The sequence below is a fragment of the Physella acuta genome, unplaced genomic scaffold (assembly GCF_028476545.2).
Source record: "Physella acuta isolate Inbredline_101_S28 unplaced genomic scaffold, ASM2847654v3 ptg001183l, whole genome shotgun sequence".
NCBI classification, from domain to species: Eukaryota; Metazoa; Mollusca; class Gastropoda; family Physidae; genus Physella; species Physella acuta.
The window spans coordinates 77,501-102,236 of NW_026732700.1; the positions used below are offsets into that span (position 1 = coordinate 77,501).

Genomic DNA, 24,736 nt, shown 5'->3' on the forward strand with positions numbered 1-24,736 from the left:
AATGGCTAGATTTAACTTACTTAAATATTGTATCATCATTTTTCAGGTCATACGGATATTCTTTATGAAGGTTAATTATTCTACTAGTTATTTTCATTATCAAAAGCTGAAATTAATTGTCAGTTGCATTAATTTAAAATAAAGAATTTAAAAAAAAGGTACTCTCTATATACATATATATATATATATATATATATATATATATATATATATATATATATATATATATATATATATATATATATATATATATATATATATATATATATATATATTTATATATATATATATATATATATATATATAAACTTAAATATCACAGGAATGGTGCCGCCCGGTCAGTAGTGTGATTTGGTTCCCAGAGTTCCCTAGTGGCTATTTTAGCACCTAAAAGATTATCCTGAGGGTTGGGGGGGGGGGGGGGGGGGGGTTGCAGCTTGATTCAATGGTTAAACTGCACCAGGAGCTTAATCTGACTCCCTGGTGTTATTGTGACAAGTTACACCCAGGAGTCCCCCAAGAAGCCAACAATTGGTTTAAAGAGTGTCATAAACTTGAGATACAGTGGGCTACTATAATCAATAGCTAAATCCAACAAGGGAGGCCTCAGTGGTAGTATACATTTGGACACCAAGTGTTTCCCAGTGGCTTCCTTAGCACATGGGGTCTGTTGATTGGGCATCCTGTACACAGGGTCAGGGATGCTACTTGATTTGACAGTCAAACCGCACCCCGGGCGGTCTCCTGTACTACAACAGTCAAGTAACCTGGAGTACCCAGGCACTGTATAGGTGTAAAAATTGTAAAATTATGGACCAAACTGTATACATTGGCAGCCCTGTATATATGTTCATATATATGTATACAATTGCTTTATATTACAAAAAGTAAAAACAAGCTCTGTCCAGCTCAATTACAAAGTAAATATTACACCAGATGTTTTGCAAATTTAAAAAAAAAAAACAACAGCAGAATTACCATTTGTGGTAATGTCGTCTCCATTTGACCCAGTACATCTTTTAAAACAGCCTGGATAAGATTGTTGTTACTAAGATTTATTGGGTTATTTTTGTCTCTGTTCAGCAGCTCTAGTAGTTTAGTGAGTATCTGTGGTAATAGAAAACACATTGTTTAAAGAGTAGCCTCTCTCTAATGCCTGCCCTTTAATAATTTTTAAAGAGTAATCTCTCTTTTGCCATTTTTGTATTGCAGAAAAATCTATGTGATAAAGCTTGGTAGGCCTTCTACAAAGCAGCAAAGAGGAAATGAGGTGAGAACAAGCAAATTAGGTGCGAACAAAAATGATGGTCTGCAGTGGCGTAGCCAGGAATTGGTCATGGGAGGGGTTTAAATATTTTTCCATATTTTTTTGTCTAAAATCTTATATATATATATATATATATATATATATATATATATATATATATATATATATGTATATGTGTATATATATATATATATATATGTATATGTGTGCATATATATATATATATATATATATATATATATATATATATATATATATATATATATATATATATATATATATATATATATATATATAAAAGAGTGTGAGTCCATGGGAGGGGTTATAACACCCCCCCCCCCCCCCCCCTTGCCTACATCACTGATGGTCTGAAGGTGAGGTGGAATCTTGTTCAGAGAGTCCCAACTTTTAAGATGCAGTCAACTCAGTTGATGAACCTGTTTGAAGCTATATTGGCATGCTGCTCTTTAATGAAAACAATATATCTTACCTAAGTATCTTTTATTTATCTTACAAAATTTAAGCTATTATTTTTTCCAGAAATATACCATTGAATGTTGTGCATTTTTATTTGAACCTAAAATACACAAATGGATAAAAACTACACTTACAGATTCAGTATCAACTTTAGATTTTGACTTGAAAATCAATAATTCAGACAATGGTCCAAGGTATGTCATGGCTGAGTAAAATAAAAAAATTAAGATCTTTTTGAAACAAAAAAAGGTTTAAAAAGGATTTTAAATTAAATATGGTTTAATTGCTTGTATCAATTAATTTAATGTATTAATATTTTATTACTAAAATAGAATTTTTAAGTTTCAGATTAAAGATGCCTTTGACAAAGTTACCTTGTTGAATTTCTAAAAGGAGATTAGCAGTGGATTCTGACAAATCTTGCTTGTTACTGTCTATAGAAACCTGAAAATCACACAATGGCAATCATTTTTTATTTAACATGGTCAACACAAAAAATAAATTCTATGGTCAGTTCTGTCACAAATCCTTGAGGATTTGGACAAGTTGGAAGCTGAGAGTCAAAATAAAAATTCAAAAAGTAGGTAAAAATGGACTAAAAAAACTTTCAAAATTAATAGCTCTGAATATAATTAAAATAAAACTGTTTAAAAAAGACTTAAAGGATTTACAATTTTTTTTAGATGAGAGGGGCTGGGTGAAGTGGTAGAGCATAAGCTTGTTAAGCCAAAAGTGAAGAGTTTGGTTTCTAGCACAAGTTAGTTGAAATAATCCTCCTCCTCTGATGGGTATCTGACCTAATGGCTGACCAGGTAACTGATTTATGTCAGGGTCACTAAACAGAGACTGGGGTTGTGGTTTATACTATGGGACACCATTTAGATGACAACATTAAAATAACACCTTGCAATGACTGGGAAAGGGGTGAAGACTAAAAAATTAAATAAAATATTTTTCTAGGTGGGGGGAGTTGCTACACTTGGTGGTGACTAACATTATAATGCCAGTGTCAGCATTGCAAAAACAAGAAAACTTTATTTTGACTTCCAACATGGACCATCAGCATTGATAGTACTCTTTTAAAAATGATGGTTCATGGAGTAGGTATAGTAGAGTTCACCTATTATAATTACCCCAGCGTATAAGGAAATACTGTGGTCAACACCATGCCAAGCCATCTTTTTTTTCCCTAATGTGAGTCAGGTACCCCTCAGAGCTGGATATACTCAAGGACACTCTACGACTTGAAAGTGGGATTTAAACTCGAGACTTTTGGGTTAGCAATCATATGCTCTACCATCAGATCATGGAATCCCATTAGATTGATAAGGTTGACAATATTACTACATCTATTTCAGAGTAGTCCCTTAGTTACCGGTATAGTAGTCAGTGCTGTACCAAGGTGTGACCCCACATTCACTGTTGTTGTGATGGCCAGTTTAAACGTGTTCCCAGGGTATCTGATGTAAAAATCTGAGGCTGCAGATATTGTTCTATGGAAAAAATAATCTTCACCTAAACAAAACAAAGTAGATTGTTTCAGGTATTATAAGTTGAGATTTATAAAACTGCTGTGAAATCTGACACAATTTACATAATCTACGAGTAACATTCATGTTTAAATACAAAAATTAGTAAATTTATTTAGTCATCCAGAAAGTAATAAAACAAATTAAAAACTAAATAATTGAACTGAAAATTCAGCTCTATCTTTAATGATGATCATACTGAGAATTCAACTTTCAAATGATGCCCCTCGTTCAATTTAGTCAGTAACCCACTGTATCCAAAGTATATGATGATATTTTATAACAAATGTAAGTGGCATAGTGCTCATGTGGGTGTCCGGGGTGCACCAGGTCATACCACCCCAGGGTGCACCAGGTCATACCACCCCGGGGTGCACCAGGTCATACCACCCCCAGGTGCCTGATTCAGTCATAAATTTTAGTCGCCCACTGTATCCCTTGTAAATGGCACTCTATAAAACTAACTAAGGCAATACAGTGTTCACAGTCGAGCCCAGGGCGCATTGGGTCTGGTTGGATTTAGTCAACAACTTTAGTAGGATAACATATCAAATGTGTAGGTAACATTTTAAAACAAGCGTTGGCACTATAGTGCTCTCAAGGGAGCCTGGATGTGCCCAATCAGTGGATTCCATATGCTAAGATAGATTCTGGGGAAATCTGGGCGCTAAATTGCACCCTTTTCAAGCACCCCCTGTCAGAAAGGTAATAATTTGCCAAGAGTAACCTGATCAAATTTCCAAAATGTTATGGATAAGTAACATATTGCACAGGGATACTTTCATTTAAATATATAGATTTACAGATATATATATATAGATATAACTAAATATTCGGTTAAGTGTTAATGCTTACCACTTAGACTGTATTTGCAAACAAAGGGGAGGTTATCATTTTCATAAGCCATGGACCACAACCCAGTCGCAGTGTCTATTTTCACAGCATTTCCTGCGCCACTGGGCTCATCTTGGTCCCAATTATAATAAGTGGTCTAGAATTGAATAAAAGTTTAGATTGAACACACTAATTTGAAAAAAAAATGTCAACAACAAAATATAGATTTTCTACAAAAATAAGATAAGTTTAGTTTGCAAAAAATATATTAGAAATCTTCAAATGACTTTGTAGTATACATAAAGCAAAAACAACATATGCCATTTTATAGAAAATGTTTTCAACAACACAGTTTTCACCCAACCAAATATTAGAACTAGACAAGCTTTTTTGTTATATTTTCATATTTAGTCATTATATTCTTACCTGTGAGTCACTTTGTACCCAAATGAATCTGCCAAGTTCTCTATAAAGACCTATCCACATATAGTACTTGTATGCTCTTGGCAGGATTCCTATAGTAAATATTTTCCTTCGATTCCTCATATATATGTATATATATATATATATATATATATATATATATATATATATATATATATATATATATATATATATATATATATATATATATATATATATATATATATATATATATATATACATATATATATACATATATATATATACATATATATATATATACATATATATATATATATATATATATATATATATATATATATATATATATATATATATATATATATGTATATATATATATATATATATATAACAAATACAATTTATTATAACATCAAGCTTATTGTATATATGCTGACTGATGTACACATTTTTCATTTTTTTAACATCAAGAACTATGTTTCAATACATTTAAATAGAAATAAAATGTTATTTAGATATTATCTTTGAAACATCTGTCTGCGTTTACCTTTGATGAATTCACTAGACTCATAAGAAGAAATCTCTACTAGATCACCCCCTTTTTTATCTTGACCACATCGCTTGCGGGCGTCTTCCCAGCTAGTAGATCCAGTGTAGAAGCGGATACAACCAGACCCTGACACATCATAACGCCATCCATAATCACAACTAGCTGTATTTTATAAACAGAAATAGTCAATGTATGCATTAGGACTAAACATTGTTTTGTCAAATTATGCAGCAAAGTTTTTATGTTTAAGCAAAACTATAATTTGTGAATAGTGAACTTATATACAAAGGCAACCTAGCATCTTCTAAAAAAACTTGCTAATGAATTATTTTTCTAGTTTTAAATATTTATTTTATTCTGATGCCTGGTTTAGATTTAGTTCAGTATCATTTATACAGAAAAAAAATTCTATTTCATACAATATTTTATTTTTAGCTAATGTCAGAGAAAATATATCTATATTGTGATTTACTTACTCACAAAACTCAATACATGAATGATAGGATAAGCAAGAATACTGCTTTTGAGAGAATAATGCAAGATGTTCAAGTCATATGTAGCAAATTTTACTTTTGGTCTAGTGGGGGCTGAAAAAACAAAATTATATTGAAGAATATAACAATTTAACAAATGTTTTAGCATAAGGTTGCTTTTTTTACATAAGGGGTCATCCATAAATGATGTCACGCCTTTTTGACGATTTTTACCTCCCCAACCCCTCCGTCACACATTGTCACAAAAAGCCAGACACCCCCCCCCTAAAATGACATCACAACTCAGCCTACAACCCCCCTCAAGTTGCAGTTGACAATTATTTTAAACATCGATTTTTTTCTAAAATTTTGTCTGAACTCTGTCAAAATAGTGTATTTTAATAAATTCCTTTTACAATTTATTAAAACAGTTTTCTAAAAATTATGGAACCCCCCCCCCCTCCCCCATACAAGTGTGACATCATTTATGGACAACCCCTAACAACTGTTGGTAACACACTAATAAAAGCTACAAACAATTGTAAGATTATGGCCATATCTTACTTAAACTAGTAAATATATTTTCATTAACTTTCTTCTTAATTTACTATGAATTTATAATTTTTTTATAACCAGATGTATAATAGTAACGTGGTTTGCAGAAGACAAACAATTTAAAAACAGGACCACACCAGAAAACAAAGTGTCTAACTCAAAAAAATATAAACATTTATTTAAAGGTAAATATTAAATAAAATACCTTTCTCTGTTAACACATAAGTTTCATTAATAGCTTCCAGATGGATTATGAGAGGTATAAAATATCTACAAGTTGACACTGATTCTATTTTTTCATGTTCAGATACAGTATAAGTAACTAAAAATAAAAAAGAAAGATTCTTATTACACTCAAGCATCTGCAATATTCATGTAATTTATTAAATAAATATGTTAGATATTTTGAATCATTATCGAATACTAGCTGTAAAAAAACAAACTTGTATCAGCTCTTCAATATTATATATATATATATATATATATATATATATATATATATATATATATATATATATATATATATATATATATATATATATGGCTACAGGACATTACCCCCCTGGATATTTCCCCCCCCCCCCCGTATTTACCCCACGGAGCAATTACCATCGGAGCAATTACCCCCCTGTGAATTACCCCCCCCCACCCCCCCCCCCCCCCCCCCCCCCCTCTCAAGTTAAAATCCTAACTCTAACTAGAATTTTATACCTATATACTACTTTAATCCAAACCTTAAGAAAAAGACCAAAACCTAAGCATCCACCTTAGCCTAAAACTTCACACAAAACCAAAACCAAAGCTAGACACAACCCTAACCCTAACCCTAACACTAGCTCTAACCCTAACCCTAACCCTAATCATAACGCTAACCCTAGCCCTAACCCTAGCCTTAACCCTAAGCCTAACCCTAGTCCTAACCCTAACCCTAGCCCTAACTCTAACCCTAACCCTAAACCTAACCCTAGCCCTTACCCTAACCCTAGCCCTAGACCTAACCCTAACCCTGTCCAGGGGGGGGGGGAGTGGGGGGGGGGGGGGGTAATGTCCTATTGGGCAGGGGGGGGGTAATTGACAGGGGGGTAATTGACAGGGAGGTAATTACTCTGGGGGGGTAATGTCAGGGGGAAATAATATCTGGGGGGTAATTGACAGGGGGGAAATGCCCTGTTCCCATATATATATATATATATATATATATATATATATATATATATATATATATATATATATTATATAAAACAACTTCAATATTTATTATAAATAATAAAAAATATTTTACTGTAAAGGTTCTTTTACATATTATACTGTCTTTTCTCTCTACACTGATTTAGACCAAGTGACTATATCAGTAAATTAAGAACCCACTACCAAGTATGTCACACACAAGGAAAAACTTGATTGCTAATTTAAAACAAGGCTTACATTTCAACTCCACAACAAATTCTGAAATCCCAGCGAGGTCAATTTTTTCAATATGTTGGTACAATGTATTCCCTTTCAAAACTGTCCTATCTTTTGACCTGTAAATTTAAATGCACCAGTTTGTTTATTTAATAACTTTAATTTAATATAAATATTTAATAACTTTTATTTAATATAAATTATTTAGTTTTTTTTATAAATCTAATTAAGCTATCCAAAAAGTATTTAAATATGCTATGCTTGTTTTGTATAAACATTTATAGAAATAGCCCAAGTATTGAGTTACTTAACATTTATCAGCATGTTGTATAAACAGTTAAAAGAAATTACCCAAGTATTGAATTAATTAACTAATATTTACCAGCCCATCCTTTAAAAATAAATAAAAAATATATAAAAATATAAAATAAATAAATAAAATCACCTACACCAGTTTCCACTGGACAGTGATCGTATTAGCAGTAAACTCTTCACAGTCATGGCAGCCAAAGCCCAGTAACATAGGTGAGTCTTTGTCTACAGTGTACCAGCAGTTTATTAAACATCTGGAGAGTGTACCATACACAAGTTTCACCTCATTAACATACAGAGTTAAACTTGATACCGTATTGTATACTACTATATATACATATCATAACATATACTAAGGGATGGGAGGGTCAAACAGTATTGCACATGACTGTTTACCCAAGTCTGTAAGTCAGATCCCAGACTTCATAGGTTGTCCTCGAGTCCACCCAACTCTGATGGGTACCTGCATCATGTTAGGGCAAATTAAGGCAGCTGGGCATAGTACTGACCACACATTCCATTTATATAAAAATAAGCTCTACTTTATATGCTTCATGTTATTTTTAGCACTATTTGGAAAAGATGACAAAATTAACAGAAAGTACAGGGATATAATCATTTATATCATTCAGATAATTTTAATCAATAATTGTTGCTCACATGTACAACCTGATCAATTAGTAGTTGAAACTACCAACCTGATATTGATATTTGGCACTGTAGTTAATGCAGCATGTTCAATAAATGTTATAACTTTATTGAGAGTTTTGTTGAAGAACTGGTTGGAGTATGTATCCCAGGCAGAAAAGGTTAATTTAAGACTCAGCTTTTCATTATTTATGATAAGATTTTGTTCAATAGTAAGCTGCCAGTCTGATTCTAGAAATATTTTATAAAATCATGAAAATTATATTTTATAAAAACAATTGTTTCATAAAACTAGATCTATTATTGATTTTAATTTTAATTTTTTTATTTTACAAAGCACAAGTAGTCAAGTAGGTCTTCACCTAAATGTTAATTCTTTATAATTAGAAACTCCATAAATAAAAATGTACAACACTATCTTAATTACAATACAGTCATTTATGATAGAATTGAAACTTCTCTTGATTTAAAAAAATTCTTTATTGCAAGTTTTTATTTTTTTATAATAAGCTCTATTATGCTTTTAGCCATAGTTGAAATTTTAGTTAAGCACATTTTTCAACAGTTCAAAAATAATTATCAATATTAAGTAAAAAAATATTTAATTTAAAGTATCTCAACCTAAATAAACTAATACTAATCATGAGCTCTCCTACCAGATGTGCTGATAAAACTGTCACTTTCATTTGTGTATTGATGTTGATTTTCAGCTGTCTGCTTCTGGATAAGTCCCTCACACATTTTTTCACTTTTGTTACAGTTCCAAAGAAATCTTAATCAATAGTTAATTAGGAATTGATGTTACGAAACAATATTGAATGATACTATAATCATAATATAAAATATAATGATAACGTTTCAATGGATTATTGAAGTTAAATCATTTTATTTAAAATTGATAGATGATAGGTTATTAGTAGAGCTCATTAGTAATCTTAATTAATTAATAATGCCTATATATTTAATTTATATATAGGCCTAATTACAATTTTGCATTATAAAAAAGCAATGTTAGAAAACGAATTTTAGACGTTATTTTGCGTTTTAGAAAACTGTTTTAATAAATTGTAATAACAATTGATTAAAATACTCTATTTTGACAGAGTTCAGACAAGATTTTGGAAAAATATAGCTGTTAAAAAAAATTCAACGGCAATTTTGAAGGGGGGGGGGGTGGTGGGGTTGTAGGCTGAGGTGTGACATCATTTTAGTGGGGGGGGGGGGGTCTGGCTTTTTGTGACGACGTGTGACAGAGGGGAGGGGGGGGGGGAGGTAAAAATCGTCAAAAAAAGCATGAAGTCATTTATGGATGACCCCTTAATAATATATTCACACAATGTGAAAATGTTTAATAAGATTCAATAGTGCTAGATCTAGTAGTATTACTATACTAGGCTAGATCTATTAGTTTAGTAGGACTTTAAGTACTTGATTTTATTTAGTTTAGGCGTTTAGGGCTAAGGCCTTAAACTCAACTAAGTTACTACTACTACTAAACTAAACTGTTCAATAGGCCTACTGTTTAGCCATTGGCTTTAGTGCCCTTTAGGCTTACCCTAGACTGTGTCTATAATAATACTCGGAGTTTCTTCATTGTTTCAATGTAACATTAAAATGTATATAGATCTAGATCCTAATTGATTAGTTTGTTTATTACGTCTAGAAAAATGTTAACTAACTTTAAAGTTTCTTTCCCCTTATATCCTGCTTCTGGTAATTCATAAATATAAAAACTTTTGCTGGCATCAAGATTTAGATCACGCACCGGCCAGGTAAAAGTTTCTTCCTTCGGGTTTACAATTACTCTGATGAGCTGGCTGACATCTCTCGGTTCGTTTTCCAGGAAGCCCTGAATATAAAATAAATTCAAATTAAACTTATTAAACAAATTGAAGACAATTAAAAACTAAATTAAGAAGGATAGGACAAATAGAGACTCACTTACGCAGAGCTTACGAGTGAACTGGTTTTTAAAAAAGTTGCCACATATTCGAAATAATCCTGGTGGTAATATAAACGGTTGGATTACAAGTCGTGATTGGTTCATTGACAAAAGCAATGGAATGTGAGTAAAGTGGTTGGCAAGCTTCGGCAAATCAACCTGTTTGATTAAATTATGTAATAAACTGCCATAATTATGTACATATTATCATTATAAATAACACGTTTTTATCGAATCTAAACCTGAACTTTTGTAAACAATTTTTTTATTTATTGAGAGTGTGAGATTTCATTCACACTCTTACCATATCACAGTGGCGTAGCCAGGAATTGGTCATGGGAGGGGTTCAAATATTTTTCCAAATGTATAAAGTCATATATATATATATATATATATATATATATATATATATATATATATAGGGGTGTGAGTCCATGGGAGGGGTTATAACCCCCCCCCCTAACCTCCCCCCTTGCCTACGCTACTGCCATATCATTATTTGCATAGGGAAACTTGGCTTCTCAAATGAGGCTAATTGAGTGGTAAAAGAGGAGTTCCATTTTTATCCAAAGGCCAATAATATAGGCCTAGCTATGTGATATGTAGTAGGTATTTGAAGATTAGACATAGGCCCTTCTAGGATATTCATCAGTAATGATAATGCAAACACTATCCCTAGAAAGAATGTTAAATTTCAATTCTTAACTATACTAGAATTGTAGTATTCATTCTACGACACCTTATCTAGTAACGCCCCTAGAGTGAGTCATGCTATGACACCCCACCTAGCGACGCCAGTAGTTTAAGTATTAATTTAAATTACGACACCTTATATAGTAACACCCCTAGATTGTGTTAAGATATGCCACCCCAAGTAACACCTCTAGAGTGAGTTAAGCAATGCCAACTCACCTAATGACGCCCGTAGATGAGTCAAGTTATGCCACTCCACCAAATGATACCCCTAGATTCAGGGATACTATGCCACCCCGCTTAATGGTGCCACTAGATTAAGTCAAGCTATGCCCCCCCCCCCCCCCCCAATGACGCCCCTAGATTGAGGCATTCTATGCCACCCCCATGACGCCCCTAGATTGAGGCATGATAATTGATATGCCACCCCACCTAATGACAGCCCTAGATTGAGGCATTCTATGCCACCCCCATGACGCCCCTAGATTGAGGCATGATAATTGATATGCCACCCCACCTAATGACAGCCCTAGATTGAGGCATGCTATGCCACCCCCATGACGCCCCTAGATTGAGGCATGATAATTGATATGCCACCCCACCTAATGACAGCCCTAGATTGAGGCAGGCTATGCCACCCCACCTTTGACCAGTGACGTCTCTGTCTCTGGTACTCTCTAGTACTTACAGACGGCGCTTACCTGTCCTATACGGCTGTGGTGGTAACACTGTGTGGGATAGCCATCCCATCCTGGGGAATCTTGGAATATACGTTCTAGTGACCAAAAATGGTCCACCGCCAAGTCGCCTGAACAGTTTTTGTAGGATTTGATTGCGATCTAAACAAACAATTCACACAAGTTAATATTATATTTCCAATTTTTTAATGACAGATCTAGGTGTTACTGGTTATAGGCAGTAAGCAGAGCTTTTTTTCAGGCACATCGTATCTTAAACCCTGTACCAGAACTCTACTAAACCTGCACACAACGTCACATTGTTATCTTTAACCCTGTACCAGAACTCGACGAAATCTGAACACAACGTCACACCGTTATCTTTAATCCTGAACACACCGTCACATCGTATCTGTAAGCCCTTGCCAACGCAGAAAACTTCCTATCATCCCTAGAGACAAATACAACTACTCACTGTGATCCATTCCCTAACGGCCACTTTTAAAACTGGTGTCGTCATGTCATCATAGATCTCTAGTAAAATATAACAAAGTATAAACAGTGCTAGATCTAATACACCTCTTACATAAATAATATATACGTTGTTTCAAACTATGACAACCGTCTATAACCTTGTTATCAACGGCGTCACAGGGTGAGGGAGGGGGTGCGGTTCGCACCTAGGGACATCATATAGGGAGGTGAAACCACGACGAAAAATTTGCAGTCAAAATAAAGGTTTATTTAGTTAAGATATCAAAATGTTAGAGTGAGAGGGGTGACACCAAACCGGAAAAGCAAAATTGTTGGACGGGGCTGGGGCGACACCCTCAGTTACCGCACCCGTTGACACCCGACATAGTGGCGCCACTGCTTCTTATAGTAATGTAACGTGTAGGCTACTACACAGCGATTCATTTGTTAAAGATGTGTTTGCTATCTGGCTATTGCCCAAAGTGTGTACTTTGTTTGTGGCCGTTGCCTTGACTACAATTGATTGGTAGATAAAGGCCAAATTTATAATGGTCAGTAAAACTGGAATACCAAAACAGCAGCATTAACTGTAGCTTACACATGTAAGGATCCCACATGTTAAAAACAAAATTGAATAAACACCAAAGTAAAGTCTGTAGAACCTGGACTAAATCAAAGCTAAAGGGCATTGTGTTTAAGAAAACTACACCAAACGTGATTTTGTAAAAAAAAAAAAAAAAAAGAAGAAAAAAAAACAGTTGATGAAAAGGATTAGTTAACTGACCTTCACCGTTGATTGTAAAAGCTTTGGCAAGTACGCAGTCATCTTTAACTGCTGATTTAGGATAGCTCACATCAACAGTAACAGTTTGAATATCAGTGTAATTCTTAAACAGAAAAAAAAAGAATGAATAGCATGCACTAGATCAACGTCATAGGGCGGATAACTACAGGCGTTTACAAAACTATAAATGGGGCTGAACTGTGCACGGTTACCTTTGTGTAGACGTCCACCTGGGGGTTGTGTAGACCACCTCTGGTCACCCTAGCCGACACTTCATGCACGCCGTCCTCCAGGATTAAATATTCAAAAATACGAACATGTCTGCCCGTGATACAAAATACACAAGCTCAGATATATTACCTTATATATATATATATATATATATATATATATATATATATATATATATATATATATATATATATATATATTTGCCATAATTATAGTCTAAGCCTTAGGTAAATGGTATGGTAGCCACAAGACTTATATAAATTATACCGGTTATATTTGATGCCATATACAAAGGCGTCGCGAGGGGGTGGGTGACACTGAGGTGCTGCACCGGGTGACACACGACCTAGCTACGCCACTCGCCACACAATCTAAGCCTTACGTGAATGAAGGAGGAGCTTTGATGTAGGTTGAACCACCTCCAAGAAACCTGGCCGGATAAGTTTGTTCATCGTCAGCAGTACTCAGACAATGGTGGAGGACCTTCCTGCAGGAGAGAACAAACAGCCTTGTCAAACAATGGTGTAGGACCTTATGTAGGAGGGAGCAATGGTGTAGGACCTTATGTAGGAGGGAGCAATGGTGTAGGACCTTATGTAGGAGGGAACAATGATGTAGGACCTTAAGTAGGAGAGAACAGCTTGTCAAACAATGGTGTAGGACCTTATGTAGGAGGGAGCAATGGTGTAGGACCTTATGTAGGAGGGAGCAATGGTGTAGGACCTTATGTAGGAGGGAGCAATGGTGTAGGACCTTATGTAGGAGGGAGCAATGGTGTAGGACCTTCCTGTAGGAGAGAACAGCTTTTCAAACAATGATGTAGGACCTTAAGTAGGAGGGAACAATGGTGTAGGACCTTATGTAGGAGGGAACAATAGTGTAGGACCTTCCTGTAGGAGAGAACAGCTTTTCAAACAATGATGTAGGACCTTAAGTAGGAGGGAACAATGGTGTAGGACCTTATGTAGGAGGGAACAATGGTGTAGGACCTTACGTAAGAGGGAACAATGGTGTAGGACCTTAGGAGGGAACAATGGTGTAGGATCTTATGTAGGAGGGAACAATGGTGTAGGACCTTAAGTAGGAGGGAACAATGGTGTAGGACAAAAAATGTAGGAGGGAACAATGGTGTAGGAGGGAACAATGGTGTAGGACCTTATGTAGGAGGGAACAATGGTGTAGGACCTTATGTAGGAGGGAACAATGGTGTAGGACCTTATGTAGGAGGGAACAATGGTGTAGGACCTTATGTAGGAGGGAACAATGGTGTAGGACCTTATGTAGGAGGGAACAATGGTGTAGGACCTTATGTAGGAGGGAACAATGGTGTAGGACCTTATGTAGGAGGGAACAATGGTGTAGGACCTTATGTAGGAGGGAACAATGGTGTAGGACCTTATGTAGGAGGGAACAATGGTGTAGGACCTTCCTGTAACAGTGTTTCTAGGGTTAAACGTGTACGTTGTATGACGTATGTATATCAAGTTATAGAGCGTGGAATTAGCATACATGACGTCATACTGAATACAGGTGCAATTTACTATAGTCTATGTTATGAAGGACAGCTACTTGACCTACTACAGGAAACTGGTTCAATTAACAATAGCCTACGTCGTGTAGACCAGTTACATTGTACAGCTACACCACAGTTCCATTGTACAGCTACACCACAGTTCCATTGTACAGCTACACCACAGTTCCATTGTACAGCTACACCATAGTTACATTGTACAGCTACACCATAGTTACATTGTACAGCTACACCATAGTTACATGGTACAGCTACACCACAGTTTCATGGTACAGCTACACCACAGTTACATTGTACAGCTACACCGTAGTTACATTATTATCAAGTTATTTAGCTGGGCGAGAAGTCTTTGGGATTCATCTAGTAATGTACAACAAAAGTGTCTGGGCATACAGTGCTCACCACAAAATTTGACTATGAGACACGTCAAAGAAAACAGACGATAATACATTATGTAACTTTATATACATTAGAAGTGAGTATAAAAATGCCAGGTTTCTGTTATAGACCTAAACGAGCACACAACCACTGAACTCACGATCTGGTCTGCGAGAACAAATGGACGTGGAAGTTGTCGAGCCTCTTGTCTATGACGCTTGCAGGCCTGTAGCGAATGAAGAACTGGAACTTTTCCCCAACAAAACCCTTGGTCTTCTGAGCCCCGAGTAGGAACACTGGCGAGAGAGATCAGCGGATACGATACACATCTTTATTTTATTTAAATCTTTTTCTTCGGATAAATATTGATTGTTGTAATGTTATTAATTAAATTAGTGTAATTTTATTTGTTGTATCTTTTTTTTTCCAGGTCAGGGAAATAATGATTTTAATTGAGGAAATTCAGATGTGGGAAAACATAACGTTTTCTCATGTTCTTCATGATCAAGAAAATTGTGTGATTAAAATCGCTTCTACGGAGAGATGTGGGGGGGGGGGGGGAGGGGGGAGGAGGGAAAGAAGGGTGAATGTGGAGGAGGGAACAGTCCAATTTTGACAAAACACCTGCTGGGGAGCGGGTATGGATGATGGTCAGAATAAAAATAATGAGCTACATAGTGGGGAACGTGGGGGGGGGGAGCAATAAATATGGCTGGGCAGGCAATCCTGGAGTAGGACGGTGGAAAGACCGGCCAAAGCTGCCTGGCTTACGTGGGCTCAACTAAAGAGAACAGCCCAAAACAGATTCCCGTGGAGAGGTGTGGCTGCAAACCTTTCCCTCACAGAGTCCCCGAATTAATAACTGTCAATAAATATAACTTAGCAATCATTTAGTTTTTGTTTTTAATGATGGAAAAAAACCCCATAAAAATTAGCGTTGGAGGTTTGAAGTTTGGTTTTAGTGGTGGGATGTTTGGTAGTTTGTGACGTCTGACGATAGGGGGAGGGGATGGGGTAAAGGCGACCGATTTACGTGAATACATATAGGCTATAGGCAACGTTAAAACAGTAACCTATGTTTTTTCTATAGGGCTGGCCTATGCTATTTCTGTTGGGGTTATGATTTGTTTATGATCATAGGATGGAGTTTAAAGTAACGAGTAATGTAGTGTAAAATTAAATATATCATGCTAAACACGATTTTTCACACAGATTTAAGACTATAGATCTATAAAACACTATCATGATTGCGACATCACATAAACATACTTGATTCGTTCATCTGTGCTGCAGACAACTGAAGTGTCATCGTTATACAAGCAAACATGAACATCATTTTAAAAATATATTGTAGTACAATGCTCTCTCTAGTGTTTCTAATTCTAGACCATAAGCGTGAATGTGTTCACACAAAAAAAAATAACTTGAAAATCATTTTCGGGATTTCCCACTTTTGGTGCGAAAATCTCGGCTGTCATTAACTAAAAGAAGAGACACTCAAATATAGGTATTCCAGGTTATATCAAGAGACCCCAACCGTATCAAACTCTAGGTCCTCAAAAAACGACGTCACGCTTTTATGACCGGTTTCACCTCACCACATTTTCGTGGTCATTTACCCCCCCCCCCCCCTCCTTCCAACACCATCACACTCAGTAAAATCGCAATTTAATTTATTTTCTCGAAACGATTTTGTTCTCATTAGGACCAATACCAGGTATAGCCTTCTGATTTTTAATTATGAAATCACATTTAAAAAAATCTTATTACCTAATTTTCAGGCTCTTAAGAGTTTGACTAGCCCTTTTCTTCTCAGTTATAAGATTTAAAGTTTGGTATATAGACTCTTAATGTCTTGGGCATCAGTCAAATAAGGCGAGCCCCTAATTATGAAATTTTCCAGCTAAAAAAAAACAACATAAAACTAAATGCATATTTTTATACCATTGCTTTTTAACATTTTAATACAACTGACAAACCAGTCCCTAGCCATTTGTCATCTCATTTGTGTTATATTAATATGTGAAACGTCGATTCCTTATCATTTCACTTAATATATGATTTTTAAGAAGTCTAGCTATACATTAATAGGCCTTTTATTGGAAAAGAGCTGCCCATTAGTAGTCCTAAGGGGAAAGAATTATCAATTGGCAGGACTACTTAAGGGGACATAACTACCAATGATATCACCTGCTTATTTGTTTTCTAATTTAAGGTCAACTAGATGTTTAAGCTGTTTGCATAAACTTCGTTATTAACACAAAGATTATTTTAAATAAACAAAGAAGAAATTTTCTAAGACCAAAAAATACATTTTTTAAAAATTTAATTTTTTTTTTTAAAAACAAGTCATATTTAGTGCCTTAAAGCATTGCAAACACATGAACAAATATAGACGATGAACACATTGTATCAACACTAATTAGGTCAGACATTGTCCTAATAAAGAATTTCTGTGTGCGAATATATTGTAAATAATGATAACATTTCATAGATATCACTGGATAGGATTATATATGTATTGTAAATAACAATATAATTTTAATAGTGATGTTGTTTAGTCCTATAGAGTTATGTTTGTAAACAATAAAACTTGTGGACAAATAAAAAAAAATAAGTCATCTGCTTCTGAAACACAAAATATTCTTGGACTAGTAGAGTAGATTCAACATATCTGATTAGTTTGTCAGGTGGGCATTACAACACAGCAGTGGTTCTCAACTTTTTTTTGGAGGCACAGAAACCCACCAGGTTCATAAGCATATTCATAGAACCCTTCTTATAGTTTGATCAAACCCAGATTAATAATCATTGACTTATTTGTTTTTTCTGACTAAAAGTAAAAAGTTATATTCCCCTTCCAGACATAGAAATATGTAGGGCAGATGAAGTAGAGTTCATGTCTCTTGACCTCAGTATATGAAAGGATGATGTGGTCAGCACTATGCCCAGCCATCTCTACTTTCCCTAACATGAGTCAGGTACCCATTAGAGCTGGGTGAACTCAAAGATGTCTGACAGTCGTGAGTCAGGACAGAAATATTCAGGCTGGCAGTTGAGAGCTCTATCACCCGACCACCCCATCTACTTAGTAGAAAACATTTTTTATACATTAAAACAAAAAACATAATACAAGTACAATTAATTTTAACTTCAATAAAATTCAATGTTTCTCTTATTAGATTAAGCTTAACTTCCACAACAATTAAAATTAAAAATTATTTTTTTACATGAAATAATCCAAATACAAGTTAAGAATTTTTCTTTAAAGTAAGTAAATAAAAAATAAAAGTGGATTTAAAAAAATGACAACCAGTTCTTTAATCAAAGCTCACAGCCAAGTACATGCATAAAACAATCTAAAAAACCTCCAGGATCTTCAAGATGGGAAATTAAAAAAATCTACTTGAAGGCTCAGGTAACAAGCTTTTACAACACCAAACACAAAGTACATCAGAAATAGTTCAAAATTCTTTTAAGTTTTAAAACATATATGACATAGTTGATAAAAAAATAAATCAGGATGAACAATGATGTATAATGATAATTAAATAAAAAGGAATAATAATTTTAAAATAAATAAATAAACAGTAAATGGATAATAAATAAATTTTAGAATGACTTGTTTTAAAAAATCATAATTTATCAAAACAATTAATTAGCGGTGATGATGAATGTAACATGCACTTGAAAGTGACTTTTTTTTAAGTAAAAGAAAACAGTAAAATAAATAAGACATGAAAGTAATACTGCAGCCAGGCAGCTATTAAAGAGTGGTAAATGCCACTGTCATATTGTGTATGCTACATCATCACAAGATGTAATGCAGCCTGTCAGATATTAAAGAGTGGTAAATGCCACTGTCAGATTGTGTATGCTACATCAGCAAAAGGTGTAATGCCACCTGTCAGATATTAAAGAGTGGTAAGTGCCACTGTCATATTGTGTATGCTACATCATCACAATGTGTAATGCAGTCTGCAAATATTAAAGATTGGTAAATGCCACTGTCAAACTGTGTATGCTACATCATCACAAAGTGTAATGCAGTCTGGCAAATATTAAAGAGTGGTAAATGCCACTGTCATATTGTGTATGCTACATCATCACAAGGTGTAATGCATTCTGGCAAATATTAAAGAGTGGTAAATGCCACTGTTATATTGTGTATGCTACAGCATCACAAGGTGTAATGCAGTCTGGCAGATATTAAAGAGTGGTAAATGTCACTGTCAGATTGTGTATGCTACATCAGCAAAAGGTGTAATGCAGTATGGCAGATATTAAAGAGTAGTAAATGCCACTGTCAGATATTAAAGAGTGGTAAATGCCACTGTCATATTGTGTATGCTACATCATCACAAGGTGTAATGCAGTCTGGCAAATATTAAAGAGTGGTAAATGCCACTATCAGATTGTGTATGCTACATCATCACAAGGTGTAAACAGATTGGTCACAATGAGTTTGATTTAAAAGCTTTGTCCAAAAAAAAGAAAAAGAAACAGGAATGTGTTTGTTTTGCTTGCCATCAGATATCAACAAGATGGCTGCCTTTTAGTTGACATCAAACAACATTGATCTCTTTAAAAAAATATACAGGAAAATCTTTCAAAATGATTCGTGATTGTTGATATTAAAGTTAACATGTACATAGCCTAGTGATATGAAATGAATTTTTGTTTTAATTACATTTCAAATAAAATTACCAAAAAAAAACTACACACATTTTTTTTACTATAACGTACATATGCTGCGTTGCTTGTGTATGCCATGGATGGAAATATTTAAAGGCACTTAGCACATTTTTAGTGTATTGCCAATTTATATCAGATAGAAAATTAGCCAATAGAAACAATAGCTAATTTAAATATTTAAATGCAGTTTTTATATTTCACCCTAAATATATTAAGACCCATTACAATATGAACGAAATTATTAAGTGACAACCACATTTTCACATTTAGCATTGCATGGTTCCATTTAAATATTTTAGTCATGGGATTGTGGAGAAAACATGTAAAAAACATATGGGGGAGATAACTCTCACCTTTAAAAAAAAAAGATCCTAAAGATATGTAAAATAAGAGATTCATACATTTCTATTTCATTTCTCAGAGTCATCGAGATGAAATTTAATATAGAACTAAAAACATTCGAAACATGATATTTCAATAAAAAATATATTAAAGTGAATTTGTTTCAATGAAAGAGTTATGAGTTTGTGTGACCAGCACATTTAAACATTACTTAGTAGTTCAATTACCTAAATATGCTGACAACAAACACTGAAGCAGTGACCACAACCTATTCATCCTTACCCAACACAAAATTACATCTGCATCTTATTTAAATTGTATGACTGAATACTTTAATTTCACATGCAGCCAAATTAGCTTATGAAACTGCTTGAAGCACACCAATTTTACACTGAGATACAACATACTGTAAGATTTAAACACAAATATACCATGAGCTGTTTTTGAAACGTTAAGGCAAACATGAGGATATCTTTATATAGTTTCTCTGTATACATTTTCCATCATACCGAAATGGTACAAAGTTTGAAATATCTGGGAAAGCTTGACTACAAAAATTTAATAGCTTAAAATCCTAAGTATAAAAAAACATCCAAATGGACTGAAAGAGGGAGTTTTAAATAGAAGCAATATAAGGAAATCTATTGAGAGTATTTAGAAAAAACATAAAAGTTCAAACTTCGACACAAAAAAAATAGTAAGAATAAATTTAACAATATTCGTTTCACATTAATAGAAGTAATCTGTAACTAATATAAATACATTGGTAAATTCCTTTTAAGTGTAAAAACTTTTTTGTTATAACAGGTAAAAACAGTAAAATGATACAAAAAAAGGTGAAACTGACAATATGAACGACACAGACAATGAAATAAAAGATTATAATATAGAAACAGGAAAACAAACAATCCTATCTTGAAAGAGAGACAACCACACAATTGAAGTATAATCATTTTTCCTGAGAAATAGAAAACCCCCAAAATGATTTTTAAAAGCCCGTAGAATCAAAGACAGACAATCTACAATGAATCAAGCAGGTGATACAAAGTCAGTCAAAAAAAATTAAAAGATCAATTGTAAATTATAATGACAAAAACCTTAATAGTAATGACATTTCATATACACCACTTGTTTAAAATATTTGACTTCAAGCAAAAATATATTAAAATATTTGTATATTTCATTTATATGATAAAATTACATTAAAATATTTTTTTTTTAACTGTCTGACTGATTTAGCCAGCTGAATAAATTATATCTACACCACAGGACAAATAATGTTGGGAATTTATTAACTGACAATGTTGCCAGAATTGTAGTCAGTATAATCCTCTGATAACATTGTATGATTTCCCACAGATAGTTCAAACTGTCTGTTGGCAATTTTCTTAACACAATGGTCAGAACTGTAGCTGCTATAGGCCTGTTACTGCTTTATAATATTGCTTCTTATAACACAAATACAGCTTTCAATAAGCTTTGAGTAATTAGAGCAATAACTTTTTTTTCTTATGCTTAAACCCCCCCTAACTCATTGTTTAAAAAATTAACTTATTAGGCTATTAGTTACACAAATTAGCACCAAATCAAACTGACTTGTCAGGAACATGAAAATAACATGCTTTTAGTACATATTAAATGTCTGAATTACAAGTGTGTTAACATAAACGTTTACGTGGTAGTGTCATCAAGTACTACAACTTCATACGGGGAACACTTGGGCAGCCCGACCTTGCTGCAGAACCACCCGTAGAAGCCCTTCTCCCCATCGTAAAACTCCGCCTGCCACCGGAGCCAAGACCAGGAGATTTGCATCACACAAGCAACCACTGCGATACACAGCGCCGAAAGCCCAACCGTGAATGGAAAGGATAAAATGATTAAAGGGCATAACGTTACCCTGTAAGGTAGCGATTTCTCCTCACTGAAATATATAATCAAGTTGTACCAGGTCATGGAACCGTTGTAGAAGGAAACACACAATGACACTAATAGAGCAACTGGAACACAAAGAAAACCCCAAAGAATGATGTGAAAACCTTCCTTTCTCTGACACACGCATCTTCTTGTCTTCTTTGTTTCTTCTTTCTGGGACGTCAGTCTCAGAAATTCATTTTCTGTCAGTTCAAGCTGGACCTACATTATTTAAAAGAAAAATGCTGTAATATTGAGAGTTAATTAAATGGGATGCGCCCTAAGAAATATGCAGTAATGCTGAGGTTTAATTAAACCTTACAAGCTCTGTATTTATATTCTACTGGAATAAAAATGTATTTTAAATTTTAATACAAAAAGTATATTACACTTAATTACAACCTTGAATAATTATTAAAGAACACATTTGAAATAAGTAAAACTGTAAACTTTAAAAAAAATATACAAGCTGCTGAATGTGCAGTTAACTGCTCTATTTTTATTTACACTTTCACGTACATTTAATTTTTAATGAAGACTTTGACTTTAATTATATATAATTTAACAGTCAATACTATGTTATTATCCTGCACTGAATAAAAGCAAATGAAATTTTTTAAAAATATTCCAAAGATAGTACCTCGACTGGCTGCCCAACACCATTGCCTCTGGTAACTGTACCTAACATAGTCACTCTCTGTCCATCACCAGTGGAACCAGGGCGCTTTCTGTTTTTGGGAATCCCCCCCGCTAGAAGCTCTGCCGTGTGTGAGTGGGATGGCCCAGCACCAGTCTGGTGGGCTGCAGGTGGACATCTGGGGGTGGTTGAGACAGGTGAACTTGTAATTTCATCATCGCTTTCATTGATGCAGCTCTTGTTGAGGCGAACAGGCGATTGCTTCCTCGTGTTTGTCATGAGTGGTTCTGATTGTTCTAACAGCTCCAGCTGTTCTGGAGTGGCTTGGGCTACAATGTCAGACATGACTTTAATCAAGAAAACACTGCAGCCAGGGAAGATGTACACAGCAGTGATATTCAACACCACAGTTCAAAATTTAAGGTCCATCTTGAGTCTTGATTGACTTTGTTTTGAGAGGGCTAGAAAAAAAAAACATTTTCTTTCATAGAAAAACATTCATATAGAATAGATACTACATCTAAATACATAATAGGCCTACATAATTTGAAAAGTATTAGGCCTATATATTATGTTTGTTTTCATTATAATTTATTATCATTAATATCATGCACATGTTTATTATTTAAGTTTTTAAATTCCTATACAATGACTATACAAAGTATACAATGAATACTGAATGAATAGCTGATGAAGTTGATGCAGTCTCAGACTAAGTAGACGAAGACACCCTGATATTGTTTTACATTGTTTTACTTTTTTTTTTACTGCTATACCATTCCGGAATAATAACCAACGCTAAACTATTATAATATAAAACTACCCTGAGGTTTTTTTCGTCAAACTTCAAAGTCAACTTCAAACTGACCGCTGCACCTGTCCTGCACCGACGAGTACCTACTTAATCTTATTAAATAACACCAGTTTGAGTTACGCAAGGCCCGCATTTGTATAACTTCCTTATTGGGAGTGAAGCAATATAGATTATACAGGTCCTAACCTAGATTTGGTAATCCCTTAGTTTAGCGTCGGTTATTATTCCGGAATCGTATAGCAGTAAAAAACAGTAAAACAATGCCAAAGTCTGTCACACACTTCCGGAATTCACCGGAAGTACTGTAAACAATACTTTATTTGGCGTCATCTTTTATTTTTATACAGAATGTTTAAATTTTGGATAGATTTATTTTTGTAATCATTTTTACATTTTGTAATCATTTTTACTATTTTCGTAATCTAGATTTGGTATACCCTAGATTTTTTTACTTGGTCTAGCAGCTAGATATCTAGCTAGATCTAGATCTAATTAATTAATGGTCGCAAATCCGCTGCAAGCCAAAAACATTAAATTATTACATTTGACTTCATTATTTATATATGTTTTTTTTTTAATTTTTAGATCTACTAATTTAAATCTACTATTATATTTATTCTTGTTTTCTTTAGTCGATTAAACTTAAAAAATTAAAACATTAATTTACTACAATCGACTTTCAATTTATTTATATTTCAATGGTCAAATAAACCATGGTTTACCGTAACTCTAGCTACCGAAACTCAACAAACATTACCCGATAATTTCCGACGCTAAACTAAGGTTTTACCCTAGATTTAGTCTAGATCTAAATATACTAAAATAAAAATACCTTAGCTTGTGAAAATCTACTTTTAAGTGACTGTGAGACTGAAGAAGTTTGATGTAAACTTTGCAAAGTGTGTAAATACCAGTGGAAAAAAGGTCATACTCAACATCGAAAACGCTTGTTAGGTTTACAAGCGCAAATAAGATCTAGAGTATCAATATAGTCACAATATAGTGCAGGGCCTAAATTAAAAATGTATACGCCTATAGTTTCACCAAGATATAATAACAATATAATGATGCGAAAATCATTTAAAAATGGTTTATTATCAATAATAAATTGAGTGTCATATTTTAGTTAAATAACTATAGGCTCCAAGTAACAGTATGGTAGATACATGA

At 34.1% G+C, this 24,736-nt stretch overlaps 2 protein-coding genes across 2 annotated transcripts in view; both read right to left on the bottom strand.

Moving 5' to 3' along the window:
- Positions 1-16,473, bottom strand: part of LOC131956903 (uncharacterized) — a 44,828-nt gene extending 28,355 nt beyond the window's left edge. The window contains exons 1-22 of the mRNA XM_059321532.1: positions 16,434-16,473; positions 15,325-15,460; positions 13,638-13,742; positions 13,237-13,345; positions 13,025-13,127; positions 12,242-12,300; positions 11,791-11,928; positions 10,134-10,303; positions 9,111-9,226; positions 8,505-8,685; positions 7,944-8,060; positions 7,516-7,613; positions 6,296-6,412; positions 5,539-5,649; positions 5,060-5,224; positions 4,534-4,622; positions 4,129-4,264; positions 3,120-3,259; positions 2,119-2,188; positions 1,879-1,949; positions 979-1,107; positions 21-106 (exon numbers count right to left, since the gene is read on the bottom strand). Coding sequence (XP_059177515.1) covers positions 21-106; positions 979-1,107; positions 1,879-1,949; positions 2,119-2,188; positions 3,120-3,259; positions 4,129-4,264; positions 4,534-4,622; positions 5,060-5,224; positions 5,539-5,649; positions 6,296-6,412; positions 7,516-7,613; positions 7,944-8,060; positions 8,505-8,685; positions 9,111-9,226; positions 10,134-10,303; positions 11,791-11,928; positions 12,242-12,300; positions 13,025-13,127; positions 13,237-13,345; positions 13,638-13,742; positions 15,325-15,460; positions 16,434-16,473 — 2,486 coding nt within the window. The remainder of the gene's footprint in view (positions 1-20; positions 107-978; positions 1,108-1,878; positions 1,950-2,118; positions 2,189-3,119; positions 3,260-4,128; positions 4,265-4,533; positions 4,623-5,059; positions 5,225-5,538; positions 5,650-6,295; positions 6,413-7,515; positions 7,614-7,943; positions 8,061-8,504; positions 8,686-9,110; positions 9,227-10,133; positions 10,304-11,790; positions 11,929-12,241; positions 12,301-13,024; positions 13,128-13,236; positions 13,346-13,637; positions 13,743-15,324; positions 15,461-16,433) is intronic.
- A 1,045-nt stretch (positions 16,474-17,518) lies between these two features.
- LOC131956908 (transmembrane protein 169-like) lies at positions 17,519-24,490 on the bottom strand. Its single transcript, XM_059321539.1, has 3 exons — positions 24,399-24,490; positions 22,756-23,213; positions 17,519-22,337 (listed from the first exon to the last, which is right to left on the bottom strand). The coding sequence occupies exons 2-3, from the start codon at positions 23,095-23,097 to the stop codon at positions 21,873-21,875; spliced, it is 807 nt and encodes a 268-aa protein (XP_059177522.1). The 5' UTR covers positions 23,098-23,213; positions 24,399-24,490; the 3' UTR covers positions 17,519-21,872.
- Positions 24,491-24,736: the final 246 nt, after the last annotated feature.